Source organism: Solenopsis invicta, chromosome 8 (assembly GCF_016802725.1).
Source record: "Solenopsis invicta isolate M01_SB chromosome 8, UNIL_Sinv_3.0, whole genome shotgun sequence".
NCBI classification, from domain to species: domain Eukaryota; kingdom Metazoa; phylum Arthropoda; class Insecta; order Hymenoptera; family Formicidae; genus Solenopsis; species Solenopsis invicta.
Genome location: NC_052671.1, coordinates 4,241,198 through 4,257,042, shown reverse-complemented (window position 1 = coordinate 4,257,042; position 15,845 = coordinate 4,241,198). Strand labels below are relative to the sequence as shown.

The window sequence follows — 15,845 nt, the reverse complement described above, 5'->3', positions numbered from 1 at the left end:
TTTTTTTCATTAAGAATTAGATTTCAATATATTTTTAACATTTCAAAAATAAAGATACATTCTTAAAATAAAATTATATTTTTTTCTGTACATTTTTACGCGCTGTCTTTTTTGGAATTTCAAGTCCATTTCCTTTCCTTTCTTTTTTTTTCTTATTAAACATCAGCATTTTATTATAGTTTTGTCTGCGCCTAACTTGAAACTTTCCTATCTATCAAAAATGTCTTAAAAGTTTCTATTATATCTAACATCACTTCGACATTATTTGTCATTAGTGCAATGTTATCCGCGTACACCAAAATTCATCTCCTAATTCTAAAAAATGTTTTACAGGTTGTACTCAGAAATGAATTTGTGCTCATCTTCAAGGGAAAATATAACAAATCGAATTAATTTCGATGACATCTAGTAGACATCTAATAAAAGACCTCTGTTATTTGTTTACTGTTAGGGTATCTAGTAATTTCTGCAGTCGTATATACTGATCAAGTAATCGATGTTTGATTATCAGCGTGGATCTATCCAAAAGTGGTGCTTAGCTAAAGAGCTAGAGATAAAATATGTCCGTTGTTCGCATTGAGTTCTTTTAAATTCAGTTATTTTTTCTAATTATTATCTTTTGTTTATAATAATCAGTCCTCATGTTTATTTGTTCATTCAGTAGTGTTAAATAAATCTATTGAATACATAAAGATTGTCCGTCTCTTTACACGAAACCACTACAAAAGCCTACAGTAACTTTTTCCCGAGTTAGTCACTGATTTTTGTGGGAAGTAAACCAATCTGGTTAGCATCGACGTCACTGATGGTATCTGCTTTTTATTGTGCAAAACATAATTGTCATGAACGGAAACAAAGTTCGTGGCAACCTTTTGCGCTGTTATAGTCAGCATGTTCATCAACTCCATCTCTGTTCCATGTTCATCCAAAACGTCGCATAAGGATTGTATATACCATGTGCCTGTTGATAGATCCCTCCAATTTACAAAGCCTTAAAATAAAGAATTTATGAAACAGAGAATTAAATTTCTTAATACTCATTTATATATATATATATATATATATATATATATATATATGAGTATGGGAAGGGGATAAATCAGATCAGATTCAAAACAGGATCTTTTTAATTTAAACTAATACGGTTAAGCAAAATTGCATGTTATTTATAATGTAAAGTTCTTATAAGACACTGAATGTGATAGCAATTTGACAATTCTATGTTATAACATTCAGATAAAATAGAGATGACTATTTATTTTCAACCAACGTGTGAAAATTTTTTAAAAATAAAAAATCCTTGTAAATCATTGTACAAGATGTAAACGCTTTTAAAGATAATTGATTTAGGATAACGAATGAGTGTAGAATTAAAAAACGTTAAACATATTGTGATCACTTTTGCGATTTGTTGTAAAATTTGTTCCAAAATTTGAAAGAACTCGTATCCAAATCGGACGTCTACATCGGAATTGTATTACATTCTTCATGTTTTCGTCATAGCATGGCAGATCGGCATGCTATTAGATCTAGGAATGTTAAATCAGTAAAATGTTATAAATCATCAGACTCGGAATAATTAAATTTCATTTATTTTAATTCTAATTATATAAACTGTCAATTTCTTTTATAAAAATTTTTTTTTGGTTGTCAAATTGCTCGTTTTTACTCAACACTAAAAAAACATTAAAATAGTCTTAAACAGAAATGAAAGTAATTTAATTATCTTTCCAATAGTATTTTTGGTTTTATAAGAGGATTTTATTTGCGCCTTACAGAGAGCAAAAACTGCAAATAGGCCTTTATTCCACTCTCCCCTACTTAAATATATACATACATATATATATATATATATATATATATATATATATATATATATATATGTTATAAAAAATATTAAAATAAATAATTGGCATTTACCTTGGACCGAGCTGTGAGCTATCAGAAAATCTGCATGAGTCGGAATAGTATAAGAAGATAATGTATCAGTTCCTGAATTCATTTTCATATTTGGGATTACTCTTCGATGCGTCAGTAAAATACCACTGTCGGTTTTGTTACCTCTGCAAGCCTAAACGAAAAGTTAGATCAAGTAAACAAGCCGAATAAAATAAGATCAAGCAGAAATAAATCGGGATATGTCAATAACTTAAAAATAGAACGAGACTGGAAAATGTTCGTAGTGTTACCTGAATGAAAAATAGCTTTGGTTTTCCCGCAAGTGTAACACATTTATCGGCAGTGAAAGGTTTCCAAAGCATTTCGGATTCGTATATGGTATTCTTCGCGACTAGCATGTCGTCGTCTAATCCGTGAGTTAGAACAATGATACAAAGACAATCATTATCCGTATGATCGAAATGTCTCACTAAATAGGTATACAATTGAATATTGAAATTTAATTATTGTGATGACTTTTCTTAGAATTCTATAATTTTTTCAGAAATATTATATAAATTATAAATTTTAGAATTTTACAAAATTTTTATTATATTTAATTTTATAAATTTTTAGTAAATTTCTTGGATTTTGTGTACGAATTGGAACTTTTTTTAAACATACTGAGAAAAACTATATCCTTTTTAGAATTCTTTATATAAAGTTGGGCTAAATAAGGCTTAATTAATTTTATTTTTTATTAAAATAAATAACTTTAAATAAATTTTTTTATTAAATAAATTTTAAAAATAAAATTAATTAATTAATTAAATTCAATTCAGAACTGATTCAATTTTGATACTTTATGCGAGTTCTGAAATATCTTTTAAAATTTCTAAGATGCGTCTTATTATATAGTTCCTAAAAAAAAAATCTCAATTTAAGGTATTTTTTCAGGAATCTTCTCAGAAAAGTCTCTTCTAATAAATCGTAACTGGCATTAAAACTGATTCCATATATTTACTCATATATGCAGAAAAGATTGCCTATGTGCCGACAAGCGTATGGCACGCGAAGAAGAAGAGATAAGTAAATCATACGAAATGTGACAAATATTGTCTTTACCTTTTTCAATCACATCCATAATTTGATTGTATGTCAAATTTTCATAAATTTCAACGTCGAAGTCGAGATACTGAAAAGTATTTTGTAGTCTTAACGTATCGTATGTCGAACCCTCTCGTTTAGCGAATTCGGATAAGTCAAATTCCTCATGATTGAAGATTATGCATTTGCCACGGTTTTTGTGATTCATATTATAGCAGTTCGCATTTTTATGTACTGGCATAGCTGCAGTGGGTAAACATTCTTGATCCGGCCTGAATAACAATATACAAAAATTGGCATAATTAAATGAAGTCAATTTTTAAATTTAAATAATAAAATTGACTTTTATTCACAATTTATGTTCAAATAATAATGAATGAAACTCAAGAATTTAGTGACTATAAAACAATTATAACTAGTAATATTAATGAAATTAAGAACAACAGCTTACCCACTTGCGATTTACAACACATACGTATGATTTACAAAATATCAATATGTCATTACGTACTACTGCATCAATATCGTACGCATACATACGAATAAATTTTCGAGTAAATGTCAAATTATTAAATGTGATTATAATTTACAAAAAAAAAAAATAATAAAATTAAAGCAATAATACCAAAAATTGGCCTTATATTGATGATTTGTGAAACAACGTTAATTTTTATATTTAATTACGCTTTTTGTAATAAGTAATTTTTCTTCATTTAATGTTATCATAGTCATTTGGATTGCGCACATAACTTCAGAACCGATGTCTGTGTTAATAATATTTTACTGAATAGCTAAGTTAATATCTCTGGCTTACTTAAGTGGAACTGGATATGGCAAAGCATCGACTGCGTCCTTTTTCTCGTTGGATTGAGACGTTTTTGTAATTGTACACAAATCCGTATTCATTTCAGGTTTATTTTGTTGCAATGATGTCTAAAAAAATAAACGGATCTTTATTTGCATCGGAAGAGAATTAAATTCTACAATTTGTAATTTTGTATTAAATGACAGAAAAATGTATGAAGTAAGTTTAAAATGAGTTTTAATTGTACTTTAAAAAATTTGTATAAAATAAACTGCTATATCCAATATTATTACGGAAGATTTAATTCAGATAAAAAGGTCAAATTCGGCTTTGTATGTGCAAGGTGCATGCATATTAATACAACATATAATTTTGAAGAAAATTTTAAAACGAGATAAAATTTGATTGATTATGTATTTCGATTTCATGCGCCTATAATTCGATCATTATATTACAATTTTTATCTCATCTCCAATTTTCCTCAAAATAACATATTGCATTAATATGTGTGCATCTTGCACAGATCAAATGGCCAAACCTTCTATTTACTTCAATTTTCATTAAAGAGTTATCTTCCAATTAAACTTATATCGCATTTGAACAATATAAAAAATAATATATATAAAAATTATAAGATTCTTATCAACTATTGTATGTGCGTGCATGTGTGTGTGTGTGTGTGTGTGTGTGTGTGTGTGTACAATTCTTGATAAGAATTCTATAATAGTTCTAATAAAATATCAAATAATTTGTTTAAAATCAATTATAAAGAATCAAAATATTCTATAACATTTCAATCTCTATAGATTTTTAGATTTTAATATGAGAATTATTCTTATGTTTGTCCATACAAAACGAAACAATATAACAACTGATTAAGGCCCGATTTTTCATTATTTAGTTAACTTATGGTTAAACTTAACTTGAAGTTTTAGCCAATAAGCTTCACCTATGACATTATCATAAAATCTATTGGATGAAACTTCAGGTAAAATTTAACCATCAGTTAATCAGATAATGAAAAAACGAGCCTAAAACTTTAATCGAGCATTAAAACTTTTTCCGTCTGCGTCTCGGAAAATCGAAAACTCGGCGTCACAATAACAATTTCATCCCTTCGCATTTATGATAAACAAGATGATTTTGCTGATTTTTCTGACCTTGCTTCTCTTTTCGACACACTCGACTTACCTGCACTTCGGCCTCGTCGATCGCCGATTCCATTTCGCGTAGAAAAGAGATTACACCGCTGAGATGACTGAGCACTGGTTTTGAACACTAAACGCATCGACAGAGGTTTTATTCACAAACAGGTGTTCGGCGACTTCTGTCTTAACTGTCACCAGCACTCTGTTTGGTGGAAAAGGTAAAACTCGATAAATTTCAGATATCATATGATAATCGCACTCCCACTACCCAACAGCCAACTTATCAGGCCTTATCACGTTTGATTGCTATCGCATTCGTCGCGAGCGGTCAGTAAAAAAATACGCTTTGCGTTTGTTAGTAAAACCGCAGATTCCTTGTCACATCGCAAGATATTTGTGTGGTTGAAATACGTTATAATTGAAAACTTTTGAAAAATCCCCACGGTAACCATGGTAGGATTGTAATCTACGCCTTGTTATAAAAAAAGAGTTTGGAATAGGATTTTATTCATATAAATTTTACATTCCACATATGTATGAGTTTTGCATTATTGTTGTAGACTTTTTACTATTTTTATTACCATATTACAATGTTTAATTTGTACTTAGAAAGTGTACCCTATAAGCGGATGCATAAATATCGAATGCTGTAAACATATAATGCTATATAATTTTATTTCAATATATTTCAACAAGGTTGGGTCAGTTAATATACTTTTTTAACTAAAATAAATTAAAATTAATGGCTTAAAATTAATTTAGTTATGTTAAAAGCTATATAAACAAAAACCAACTAGTTAAAAGTTACGTTAAGATTAAATTAATTTAAATTAAAAGTTAATTTTGAAAAGCATTATTCATATTTATTTAAAAATTTATAAGTTTTTAAAATTAGATTACTCAAAATAATTATCAAATAAATTTAATATTTTATTTGTAAATTTAAATTTATATTAAATTTATATGAAATAAAAAGTAGGTATAGTTTTAAGTTATACAAGTATATTTTTTCCATTAAAAATTAAATTTTAATATACATTTAACATTTCGAAAATAAAGATATATTCTTAAAACAAAATTATATTGTTGTCGGTATATTTTTAGGAGCTGTCTTTTTTAGAATTTTAAGTCCACTTTTCTTTCCTTCCTTTTTCTTTTCTATTAAATACCAGCATCTTAGTTTCGTCTGCGCATAACTTCAAATTTTCCTATCTTTCAAAAATTTCTTAAAAGTTTCTATCATATCTAATATCGCTTCTTCATTATTTGTCATTAGTGCAATGTCATCCGCATACGTCAAAATCCATATCCTAATTCCAGAAAATGTTTTGCAGTTTGTACTCCAAAATGAATTTGTGCTCATCTTCAAGGGAGAATATAATAAATCGAATTGATGCCGATGGCATCCAATAGAAGACGTCTGTTATTTGTTATTTTTTCCTGAGTCTGTCACTGATTTTTTTGGGAAGTAAACCAATCTGATTAGCATCGACGTCACTGATGGTATCTGCTTCTTGTTACGCAATTTATCATCGACATGAACGGAAGCATATTCCGTAGCAACCTTTCGCGCTGTTATAGTTAGCATGTTCATCAAATCCATCGTTGTTCCATGTTCAAGCAAAACGTCGCATAAGGATTGCATGTACCATGAGCCGCTTGATGGATTCTTGAAGGCAGCGAAATCTTTAAATAGAAAATTTATGTAACAGAGAATTGAATTTCTTAATATTCATTTATATTAGGTGTTCCTGTTAGTTTTGAGGTAATAGCTATAACTGTAAATCTATTAGAGATATTTTGAACGTCAATTCAAAGGGCATTTCTATTAACAATTTGACACATATTCAGTGCATTGGTAAATATAACCACACTTTTTAGTGCAATTGAAAATGGAGCGTGATAAATATAATTTTCGTCATCTATTATTCTACTGCTTTAAAGGGTAACACCACTTTTGAGATTTAAAAAAATTGATTTCTTTTTGCTTAAATCATTAGTTTATACTTATAAAAATATGCTGTAAGTAGTTTTAGAACAAAATTCAAACTGTATTATAGTGTTTGAGCTGATTAAATGAATCGTCTCTATGCGCCTACCGAGCAGTTGCAAGCGATTTGGAGCGGCCCCGTCTTCTCTATGCTTCGTAGGTATTTGGGCCTTATTTATGTACCAAAAAGAGACCTTTGACTAACATAATATAAATGTTATTACTTGTTTATATTGGTAAATAGTTTTGGAAGCGTCGGTTTCTGTGTTTATGCAACAAACTTGGCTGTTTGTTATTATAACAATGGCTATAACAGTCTAATGAAAATTTTGCAAGTCTAAAACCTCATGGTGGGCACTACTTGTCATTATTATTGCCAAAAATTGGATGCGCGGCGCGTCGTACTTGCCGAGAGCAGTCTCACCCAAGAAGCAAAAGAGACCAGAATATCATTATTAGCAACAAGAAAAGAATATAATGAGGCTGCTGAACTCGTGGAAGGACAGTTTTATGGGGCAGACATCGCAGATTAGAGATAAATTAAAAATTTTCAACTTTATACACAAAAAATCAGTTACTAAAACTTTAAACGCGTTTTTCTTAAAACACAGTTTTTCAAATTTGCGTGCAACGTCACTTTTACAATTTTTATCCAATTGACTTAAAATTTTAACACAATCTTCTTGTAATTATTCTACAGGGAAGTACGTAGGCCTTTTGCGAAATGTTGAAAACTCTTTTTGTAATCAGCATTTTTTAAACAAATTTTTGAGTGAAAAATGCACTTTTTTCTATAAATAGCTGCCATTTTGATAAAAATTAATATTTTAAAAAATCCCTACGTACTTCCTTAGTTTTGAATATGTAGATAATGCAGATTTTTTTTATTTGGTTCCAACATAAACCATGTCGCAGAAAACTTGCACGCAAAAATTCATCTTTAAGAAAAGACGATTTCGTAAATGGGCCAGTACGCCGCCATTTTGTGCATGAAAAAAAATTAAAAAATATTTTTTTACTCGTCAATATATGTACAATAAAGCCCTCTAATCTTTTTTTATATAAAGTTATTCATTTGCCGACAATAAATTCCCAAACTTAGGTCTCATTTTAGGGCCTCAAAGGTGGCGTTACCCCTTAATTTGAAGAAAACGGCTGACGAAGCCGATTTATATCAGAAGCTTATTCTGCGTATGCTCTATCAGTTAAAACGTGTGAGTATTGGAATCGAAAATTCAAAAGTGGTGATTTAGATTTGAAAGACAAGAAACGTTCGTATTTTACAGTGATAATTTCTTTTACGCATATTAAAAGTCTTTTCCTTTAGCAAAACCGAATTTTACAAATCTAGAATTATGTAAAATTGAATTAATCTGGAAAATAATAATAAACTTTACAGCTTAATAAATTCTATAATATAGATATAAATCTTTTTCTTCAGTACAGTAAAGCTTCACAAAATTATGTTGGGTTCCAACAAATTTAATTATATACAACGATTAGGTTATAATATTTAAATTAATAACGCTGTAATTAATATAAAAGCTAATAAAAAATAAATTATTTATAAATAATTAATTTGATTTAAAGCAAAAAAAATATTGATATTTATGTTTATATTTAACTTTGATAGTTATAATTTAAAAAGAATTTTTGGAAGTATGTATGCGTTGTCGATTTTTTCTATCTATTCTAATTTAAGTAGGACTTCAAAAATATTCTGCGTTTTTGTGTATTGTCATATCAGTCTTTATTATTAAATATTTTTTATTAATTTTTTTTATTAATTATAATTTTCGGGAAAATATAGCCTATATTTCATGTATTTACATAATAAATATAAAAGAATATATATATATATATATATATATATTTATTTATATAATAATTAATGAAAGAATATGTGTGTGTGTGTGTGTGTGTGTGTGTGTGCGCGCGCGCGCGCTGCGTGCGTGTGTGCGTGCACGTGCGTGCGTGCGTGTGTGTAGGGGAGGGGCCACTCAAAGAAGATGGTAAATCGGATCGTCTTCCAAATAGGACCTTTTTAATTTAAACGAATACGATTAAACAGATTTGCATTATAATGTAAAGTCTTTATAAGAAACCGAACGGGTGGAAACAATTTGACAGTACTCTGACATAACATTCAAATAGAATAGATATGACTATGTATTTACAGTCATGATGCGAAAATTAAAAAAAGATAGAAAATCCTTGTAAATCATTGGGTATAAGATGTCAAAACTTTTAAAAATAATTTAAAATAATAAATGAGTCTAGAATTAAAAAACGTTAAACATTTTGGGATTACTTTTGCGATTTGTTATAAAATTTATTCCAAAATTCGAAAAAACTCGAGTCCAAATCGGACTTCTACATTGAAACTGCAATACATTTTTTATGTTTTAGTCGTAGCACGACAGATCGGCATGTTATTAGATAAAAATGTTAAATCAGTTAAATATTACGAGTCATCAGACTCGGAATAATTGAATTTTATTGATTTTAATTCTAATTATATAAACTGTTAATTTTTTTTAATTTTTATTTTTGGGATTTAAATTGCTCGTTTTTACTCAATACTAAAAAAAAATATATTAAAATATTTTAAAATTTTATCTATAAATTGACACAAATAGAGGTATTTAGAACAACACAAATTACGTCAAAATGATCTTAAGCAAAAATGAAAGGAATTAAATTATCTTTCTAATGGCATCTTCAGTTTTATAATTGGATTTTATTTGCGCCTTATAAAGAGCCGAAACTGCAAATAGATCCGATTTATTCCACTCTCCCCTATATAAATATAATATGTTCTATAGAAAATATTAAAATAAATAATTGGCATTTACCTTGGACTGTGCTATAAGCTATCAGAAAATCTGCATGAGTTGGAATAGAATAACAAAGTACTGTATCAGTTTGTAGGAATTGTTCTGATTCCATTTGTACCATGGGCGTACTGAGAGACTGCAGCATAATGCCGCGGTCGAGTTTATTACCTCTGCAAGCCTAAACGAAAAATCAGACTAGATTAACAAGCCGGATAAAATAAAGTCAAGTGGAAATGAATCGGGATACGTCAATAACTTAAAAATAGAACGAGACTGGAAAATGTTCGCAGTTTTACCTGGATGAAGAATAATTTAGGTTTTCCCGCAAGTGTAACACATTTATCGGCAGTGAAAGGCTTCCAAAGCATATCGGATTTGTATTTTTTATCCTTCGCAACTAGCATGTCGTCGTCTAATCCGTGAGTTAGAACGATGATACAAAGACAATCATTATCCGTATGATCTAACTGTCTCACTATAATAGGTACATAACAATTGAATATTAAAATTTAATTACTCTGATGATTTATTTTTTAATTCTATAATTTTTTCAGAATCTTTATGTAAATTATAAATTTTAGAATTTTACAAAGTTTCTCTTATATATAACTTTAAAAATTTCTCCGATTTTGTATATAAATTGGAACTTTTTTTAGACATGCTGAGAAAAACTATATCTTTTTTTAAATTCTTTATATAAAGTTGGGCTGAATAAGACAATTAATTTTATTAATTTTTTAAATAAATTTTAAATACATATATTCTATTCTCTATTAAATAGATTAAATAAAATTAATTAATTAAATTCAATCCTTAGCTTAGTTTTGGTACTTTATACGAGTTCTCAAATATCTTTTAAGATTTCTAAAATTTTTCTTTTATTATATGGTTTCTAAAAAAAAAAATAATAAAATCTGAATTTTAGGTATTTTTTCAGAAATCCTGAAATTTTTTAAGAAAATCTCTTCTAATAGGTCAAAACCAGCATTAAAACTGATTCCATATATTTACGGATATATGCACAAAAGATTGCCTACGTGCCGACAAGCATATGGCACGCGAAGAAGAAGAGACAAATAATACAAAATGTGACAGATATTGTCTTTACCTTCTTCAATAACATCCGTAATTTGATTTTTTGTCAAATCTGTATGTATTTTAACGTCAAAGTCGAGATACTGAAAAGTTGTTCGTAGTCTTAACGTGTCGTATGCCGAACCCTCTCGTTCAGGGAACTTGGGTGAAACAAATTCCTCATGATTGAAGATTATGCATTTGCCACGATTTTTGTGATCCATATTATAGTAGTTCTCATCTTTACCTACTGGCATAGCTGCAGTGGGTAAATATTCTTGATCCGGCCTGAATAAGAATATACAAGAAGGTAAGACATAATTAAATGATGTCAATTTTTTAATTTAAATAATAAAATTGACTTTTATTCAAAATTTATGTTCAAATAATAATGAATGAAACTCAAGAATTTAGTGACTATAAAACAATTATAATTAGTAATATTAATGAAATTAAGAACAACAACTTACACACTTGCGATTTACATACGTATGATTTACAAAATATCAATCCGTCATTACATACTATTGCATCAATATCGCACTACACATATACAAATAAATTTTCAAGAGAATGTCATAATGTGATTGTACTAATTTATTAAAAAAATAAATGAAACGGATAATACCAATAACGTTGGCATTATGTTAATGATTTGTGAGATAACGTTAATTTTTATATTTAATTGCACTTTTTGTAATTATTTCTCTATTTAATATTATTACAGTCAGTTGGATTGCGCGCATAAACTTCAGAACCGATGTCTGTGTTAATAATATTTTACTTTATCGAATAGTTATTATCTCCGGCTTACTCAAGTAAAACTGGAAATGGTAAAGCATCGGATTGGGATGCTTCTGCAGTTGCATACAAATCCATATTCATTTCAGGTTTATTTTGCTGCAATGTAGCAAAGCTGCAATGTGCAACCGATGTCTGAAAAAATAAACGGATCTTTATTTGCATCGGAAGAGAATTAAATTTTACAATTTGTAATTTTGTATTAAATGACAGAAAAATGTATGAAGTAAATTTAAAATGAGTTTTAATTGTACTTTAAAAAATTTGTATAAAATGAACTGCTATTTCCAATATTATTACGGAAGATTTAATTCAGATAAAAAGGTCAAATTCGCCTTTGTATGTGTAAGGTACATGCATATTAATGCAACATATAATTTTAAAGAAAATTTTAAAACGAGATAAAATTTGATTGATAGCCATACAGCACAGAGAGATTGCAGGAACGTTACAGAATGATTTCATTGAAACATTGTTATATTGCATATTGATTGCGAAACATTACTGCAACATTACTGGAAGATTGCAACAACATTAAAATGTCCGCTTTTTGAAATATCGCATTAAAACATCCCAGCAACATTGCAATGTTATGAATTTTTCCAAAATATTCACATAAATATTATTACACCATATAATTTTAATGAACAAAACAATATGTTTGTAATATATTAAAAAACATTTTTCGCAAAAAAAATCTTGGGAATTTTTTTTAGGAAATTTCCAAGCGGTCACCCCGTCCAAGTCGCGACTCCGGTGAACGTTGCTTGACCTCCGTGATCGCTGCGAACTGATCCCTCATGATGACCTGTGAACACTTTATGCTGATATGTGTATACAGGGTGTTCCATTTTAAATGATCTAGCCAAATATCTCAAAAACTAAATCTAGTAGACAAAAATGTTTGAGACAAAAGTTATATGATTTTGAGGGGGACATAAGATGGTGTCATTAATTTGACCTTGAATAGTTGCTTGAAGGTCACGTAAAGGTCACCTTCAATTTTTTTAATGGAATTGTCTATTTTTTATTGTATATTCTTGTATCTTATCTTAAAACCTTTCCCAAACACTACAAGAAAGTTTATTTTCGTTGAGTACTTTTCGAGTTGTGAGGCTTGAATGCTACGGTGTATTGTAACTTTCAAGCGTCACAACTCGGAAAGTACTCAACGAAAATAAACCTTCTTGTAGTGTTTTGAAAAGTCTCCTAATAAGCTGCAAAAAAATGCAATAAAAAATATTGAATGTTAGAGAAGTACCCTTTAATTAGAAAACTACCGATACTCCAATATTGTATCTTTTATTGCATATTCTTGTAGCTTATTTTGAAACTTTTTCAAAACACTACAAGAAAATTTATTTTTGTTAAGTACTTTCCGAGTTGTGACTCTTGAAAGTTACAGTACACCGTAGCTTTCAAGCCTCACAACTCGGAAAGTATTCAACGAAAATAAACTTTCTTGTAGTGTTTTGGAAATGCCTCGAGATAAGCTGCAAGAATATAGAATAAAAAATAGGCAGTTTCATTAAAAAAATTGAAGGTAACGTTCACGTGACCTTCAAACAACTATTCAAGGTCAAATTAATGACACCATCTTATGTCCCTCTCGAAATCATACAACTTTTGTCTAAAATATTTTTGTCTACTAGGTTTAGTTTTTGAGATATTTGGCTGGATTATTAAAAATGGGACACCCTGTATAGCTGGTAGATCAGGTCAATATACGTTATTGAAAAAATGAAATGTGTATAATTAAAGCACAGTATTTATATAAATAAATATAAAATTATAGTTTTTTTTTACTAATTTTGCAAATGCAGAATAGCATCTGAAATAACTTCTGTTATTTGTTTAAATAAGAATGCAATTAAAAAATATGTATCAATATAATACAATAATTAAATAAATAAAAAAATTTTTATTAAAAAAACAATTAAAAAATATTGTTTGTTTATTGGATGTAGATCGAAGTTTCTTCATGTATGGACCTATTTCATCTATTGATATGAATATTTATGTTTCTCAATAAAAGTATGATGCATACAGCACCACGGGACCGCATGCCTTTTTCTAGACATCTTAGAGTCAACATTTGAAGAATATCTGCAGACGTCTATGCAAAGTCGATTTACAGTCAACTCTGAAAGCCTGACTTGGATGAGTCGACATATGGACAGTTGTGCTGTTAGGGAATGTAGAGATTCAGCGGAAAATTTAGTAACGTCGCCCGACCTTAGTTTGCTAAATGCGGATAAATAATTATGGATGAGTTAAATTAATATACTATTATACGCAAATATTCTGCTTTGGCTCTTTATTGGCCCATTACCTTATTAAAAAATTATGACATTGCAATATTTCCGGAATATTACTGGCATATGCCATAAGATGTAGCAGACATATTGTTAATTTATGTTTCCGCAATGTCTTCGTAATATTGCATTGCAATCTGCAACATTGCAACATTGCTGCAATGTTGCTGCAATTTTCTGTGCTGTATGGGTATGTATTTCGATTTCATGCGCCTATAATTCGATCATTATATTACAATCCTTATCTTGTCTCCAATTTTCCTCAAAATAACATATTGCATTAATATGCGTGCATCTTGCACAGATCAAATGACTATACCAATACCTTATATTTACTTCAATTTTCATTAAAGAGTTATCTTTCAATTAAACTTATATCACGTTTGAACCATATAATACACAATATATATAAAAATTATAAGATTCTTATCAACTATTGTATGTGCGTGCATATGTGTGTGTGTGTGTGTGTGTGTGTGTGTGTGTGTGTGTGTGTGTGTGTGTGTGTGTGTGTGTGTGTGTGTGTGTGTGTGTACAATTCTTGATGAGAATTCTATAATATTTCTAAAAAAATATCAAATAATTTGTTTAAAATCAATTATAAAAGATCATAAACTATTCTATAACATTTCAATCTATATAAATTTTTGGATTTTAATATGAGAATTATTCTTATGTTTGTCTATACAAAACAAAACAATATAACAACTGATTAAGGCCCAATTTTTCATTATCTATTACTTAACTTATGGTTAAATTTAACTTGAAGTTTTAACCAATAAGCTTCACCTATAACATTATCATAGATGAAACCCATTAGATGAAACATCATAAATTTAACCATCAGTTAATCAGATAATGAAAAACCGAGCCTAAAACTTTAACCGAGCATTAAAACTTTTTCCGTCTGCGTCTCGGAAAATCGAAAACTTGGCGTTACAATAACAATTTCATCCCTTCGCATTTATGATAAACAAGATGATTTTGTTGATTTTTCTGACCTTGCTTCTCTTTTCGACGCACTCGACTTACCTGCACTTCGGCCTCGTCAATCGCCGTTTCTATTTCGCGTGGAAAAAAGATTACACCGCTGAGATGACTGAGCACTGGTTTTGAATACTTTTGAATAATCTCGTCGACAGAGGTTTTATTTACAAACAGGTGTCCGGCGACTTCTGTCTTAACTGTCACTAGCACTCCGTTTTATAGAAAGGGTAAATCTCGAAAAATTTCAGATATCATATGATAACCGCACTGACACTATCCAACAGCCAACTTATCAGTCCTTATCACGTTTAATTGCTATTGCATTGTCGCGAGCGGTCAGTAAAAAAATACGTTTTGCGTTTGTTGATAAAACCGCAGATTCCTTGTCGCATCGCAGGATATTTGTGTGGAAGCAATACGTAATAATCGAGAACTTTTGAAAAATTCCCACGGTAACCATAGTAGGATGATAATTTACGACTTATAAAAAAAGAGTTTGGAACAGGATTTTATTCATATATAAATTTTACATGCTATAATACATATGTATGAGTTTTGCATTATTGGGATTTTAACTTTTGTCCAATATAGCCGCCTTAATAAGGATTTTCCACGTCTATGTTCGCACTACACACTCAAATATGAGAGTGTAGTGTGAACACAGACGTGAAATAATAACCTTATTGAGGCGGCCATATTGGACAAGAGTTAAAATCCCAATTGTTATAGACTTTTTACAATTTTATTAACATGTTACAATGTTTAATTTCTACTTAGAAAGTGTACCCTATAAACGAGTAATATTAATAAAAATGGTCATATATGTCATCCAGTCCTGATAATAAATGAATATTATATGTAGAAGTAAATAATATTATTTAATTCAACCCTCTAAATTCTTTG

At 29.2% G+C, this 15,845-nt stretch overlaps 2 protein-coding genes across 3 annotated transcripts; both read right to left on the bottom strand.

Moving 5' to 3' along the window:
• Nucleotides 1-84: 84 nt before the first annotated feature.
• Nucleotides 85-5,199, bottom strand: LOC105207826 (caspase-1-like). 2 transcript variants are annotated; one of them, XM_039452955.1, is made up of 6 exons: nt 4,982-5,199; nt 3,800-3,918; nt 3,004-3,257; nt 2,190-2,368; nt 1,921-2,071; nt 85-991 (listed from the first exon to the last, which is right to left on the bottom strand). In XM_039452955.1, exons 1-6 carry the CDS (start codon nt 5,012-5,014, stop codon nt 720-722), a joined length of 1,008 nt encoding a protein of 335 aa, XP_039308889.1. In that variant the 5' UTR covers nt 5,015-5,199; the 3' UTR covers nt 85-719. The 2 variants fall into 2 exon arrangements, with proteins under 2 accessions (XP_039308889.1, XP_039308890.1); XM_039452956.1 differs by having other exon boundaries at nt 2,190-2,305; nt 4,982-5,197.
• Nucleotides 5,200-6,012: 813 nt separating this feature from the next.
• On the bottom strand, nt 6,013-15,154 carry LOC105194248 (caspase-1). The gene is made up of 6 exons (XM_039452958.1): nt 14,988-15,154; nt 11,654-11,775; nt 10,874-11,127; nt 10,062-10,240; nt 9,784-9,943; nt 6,013-6,624 (listed from the first exon to the last, which is right to left on the bottom strand). The coding sequence occupies exons 2-6, from the start codon at nt 11,722-11,724 to the stop codon at nt 6,362-6,364; spliced, it is 927 nt and encodes a 308-aa protein (XP_039308892.1). The 5' UTR covers nt 11,725-11,775; nt 14,988-15,154; the 3' UTR covers nt 6,013-6,361.
• Nucleotides 15,155-15,845: the final 691 nt, after the last annotated feature.

What these genes read in the sequence shown, in the direction of transcription:
- LOC105207826 (XM_039452955.1), bottom strand. Translation starts at nt 5,014, where the DNA reads ATGGAATCGGCGATCGACGAGGCCGAAGTGCAG. An exon ending in CCATATCCAGTTCCACTTAA is followed by an intron (nt 3,258 to 3,799) that starts GTAAGCCAGAGA and finishes ATTGTTATTCAG; the next exon opens with GCCGGATCAAGAATGTTTAC. An exon ending in CAAAGCTATTTTTCATTCAG is followed by an intron (nt 2,072 to 2,189) that starts GTAACACTACGA and finishes CTTTTCGTTTAG; the next exon opens with GCTTGCAGAGGTAACAAAAC.
- LOC105194248 (XM_039452958.1), bottom strand. Translation starts at nt 11,724, where the DNA reads ATGAATATGGATTTGTATGCAACTGCAGAAGCATCCCAATCCGATGCT. An exon ending in TACGGATGTTATTGAAGAAG is followed by an intron (nt 10,241 to 10,873) that starts GTAAAGACAATA and finishes TACCTATTATAG; the next exon opens with TGAGACAGTTAGATCATACG. An exon ending in CTAAATTATTCTTCATCCAG is followed by an intron (nt 9,944 to 10,061) that starts GTAAAACTGCGA and finishes TTTTTCGTTTAG; the next exon opens with GCTTGCAGAGGTAATAAACT.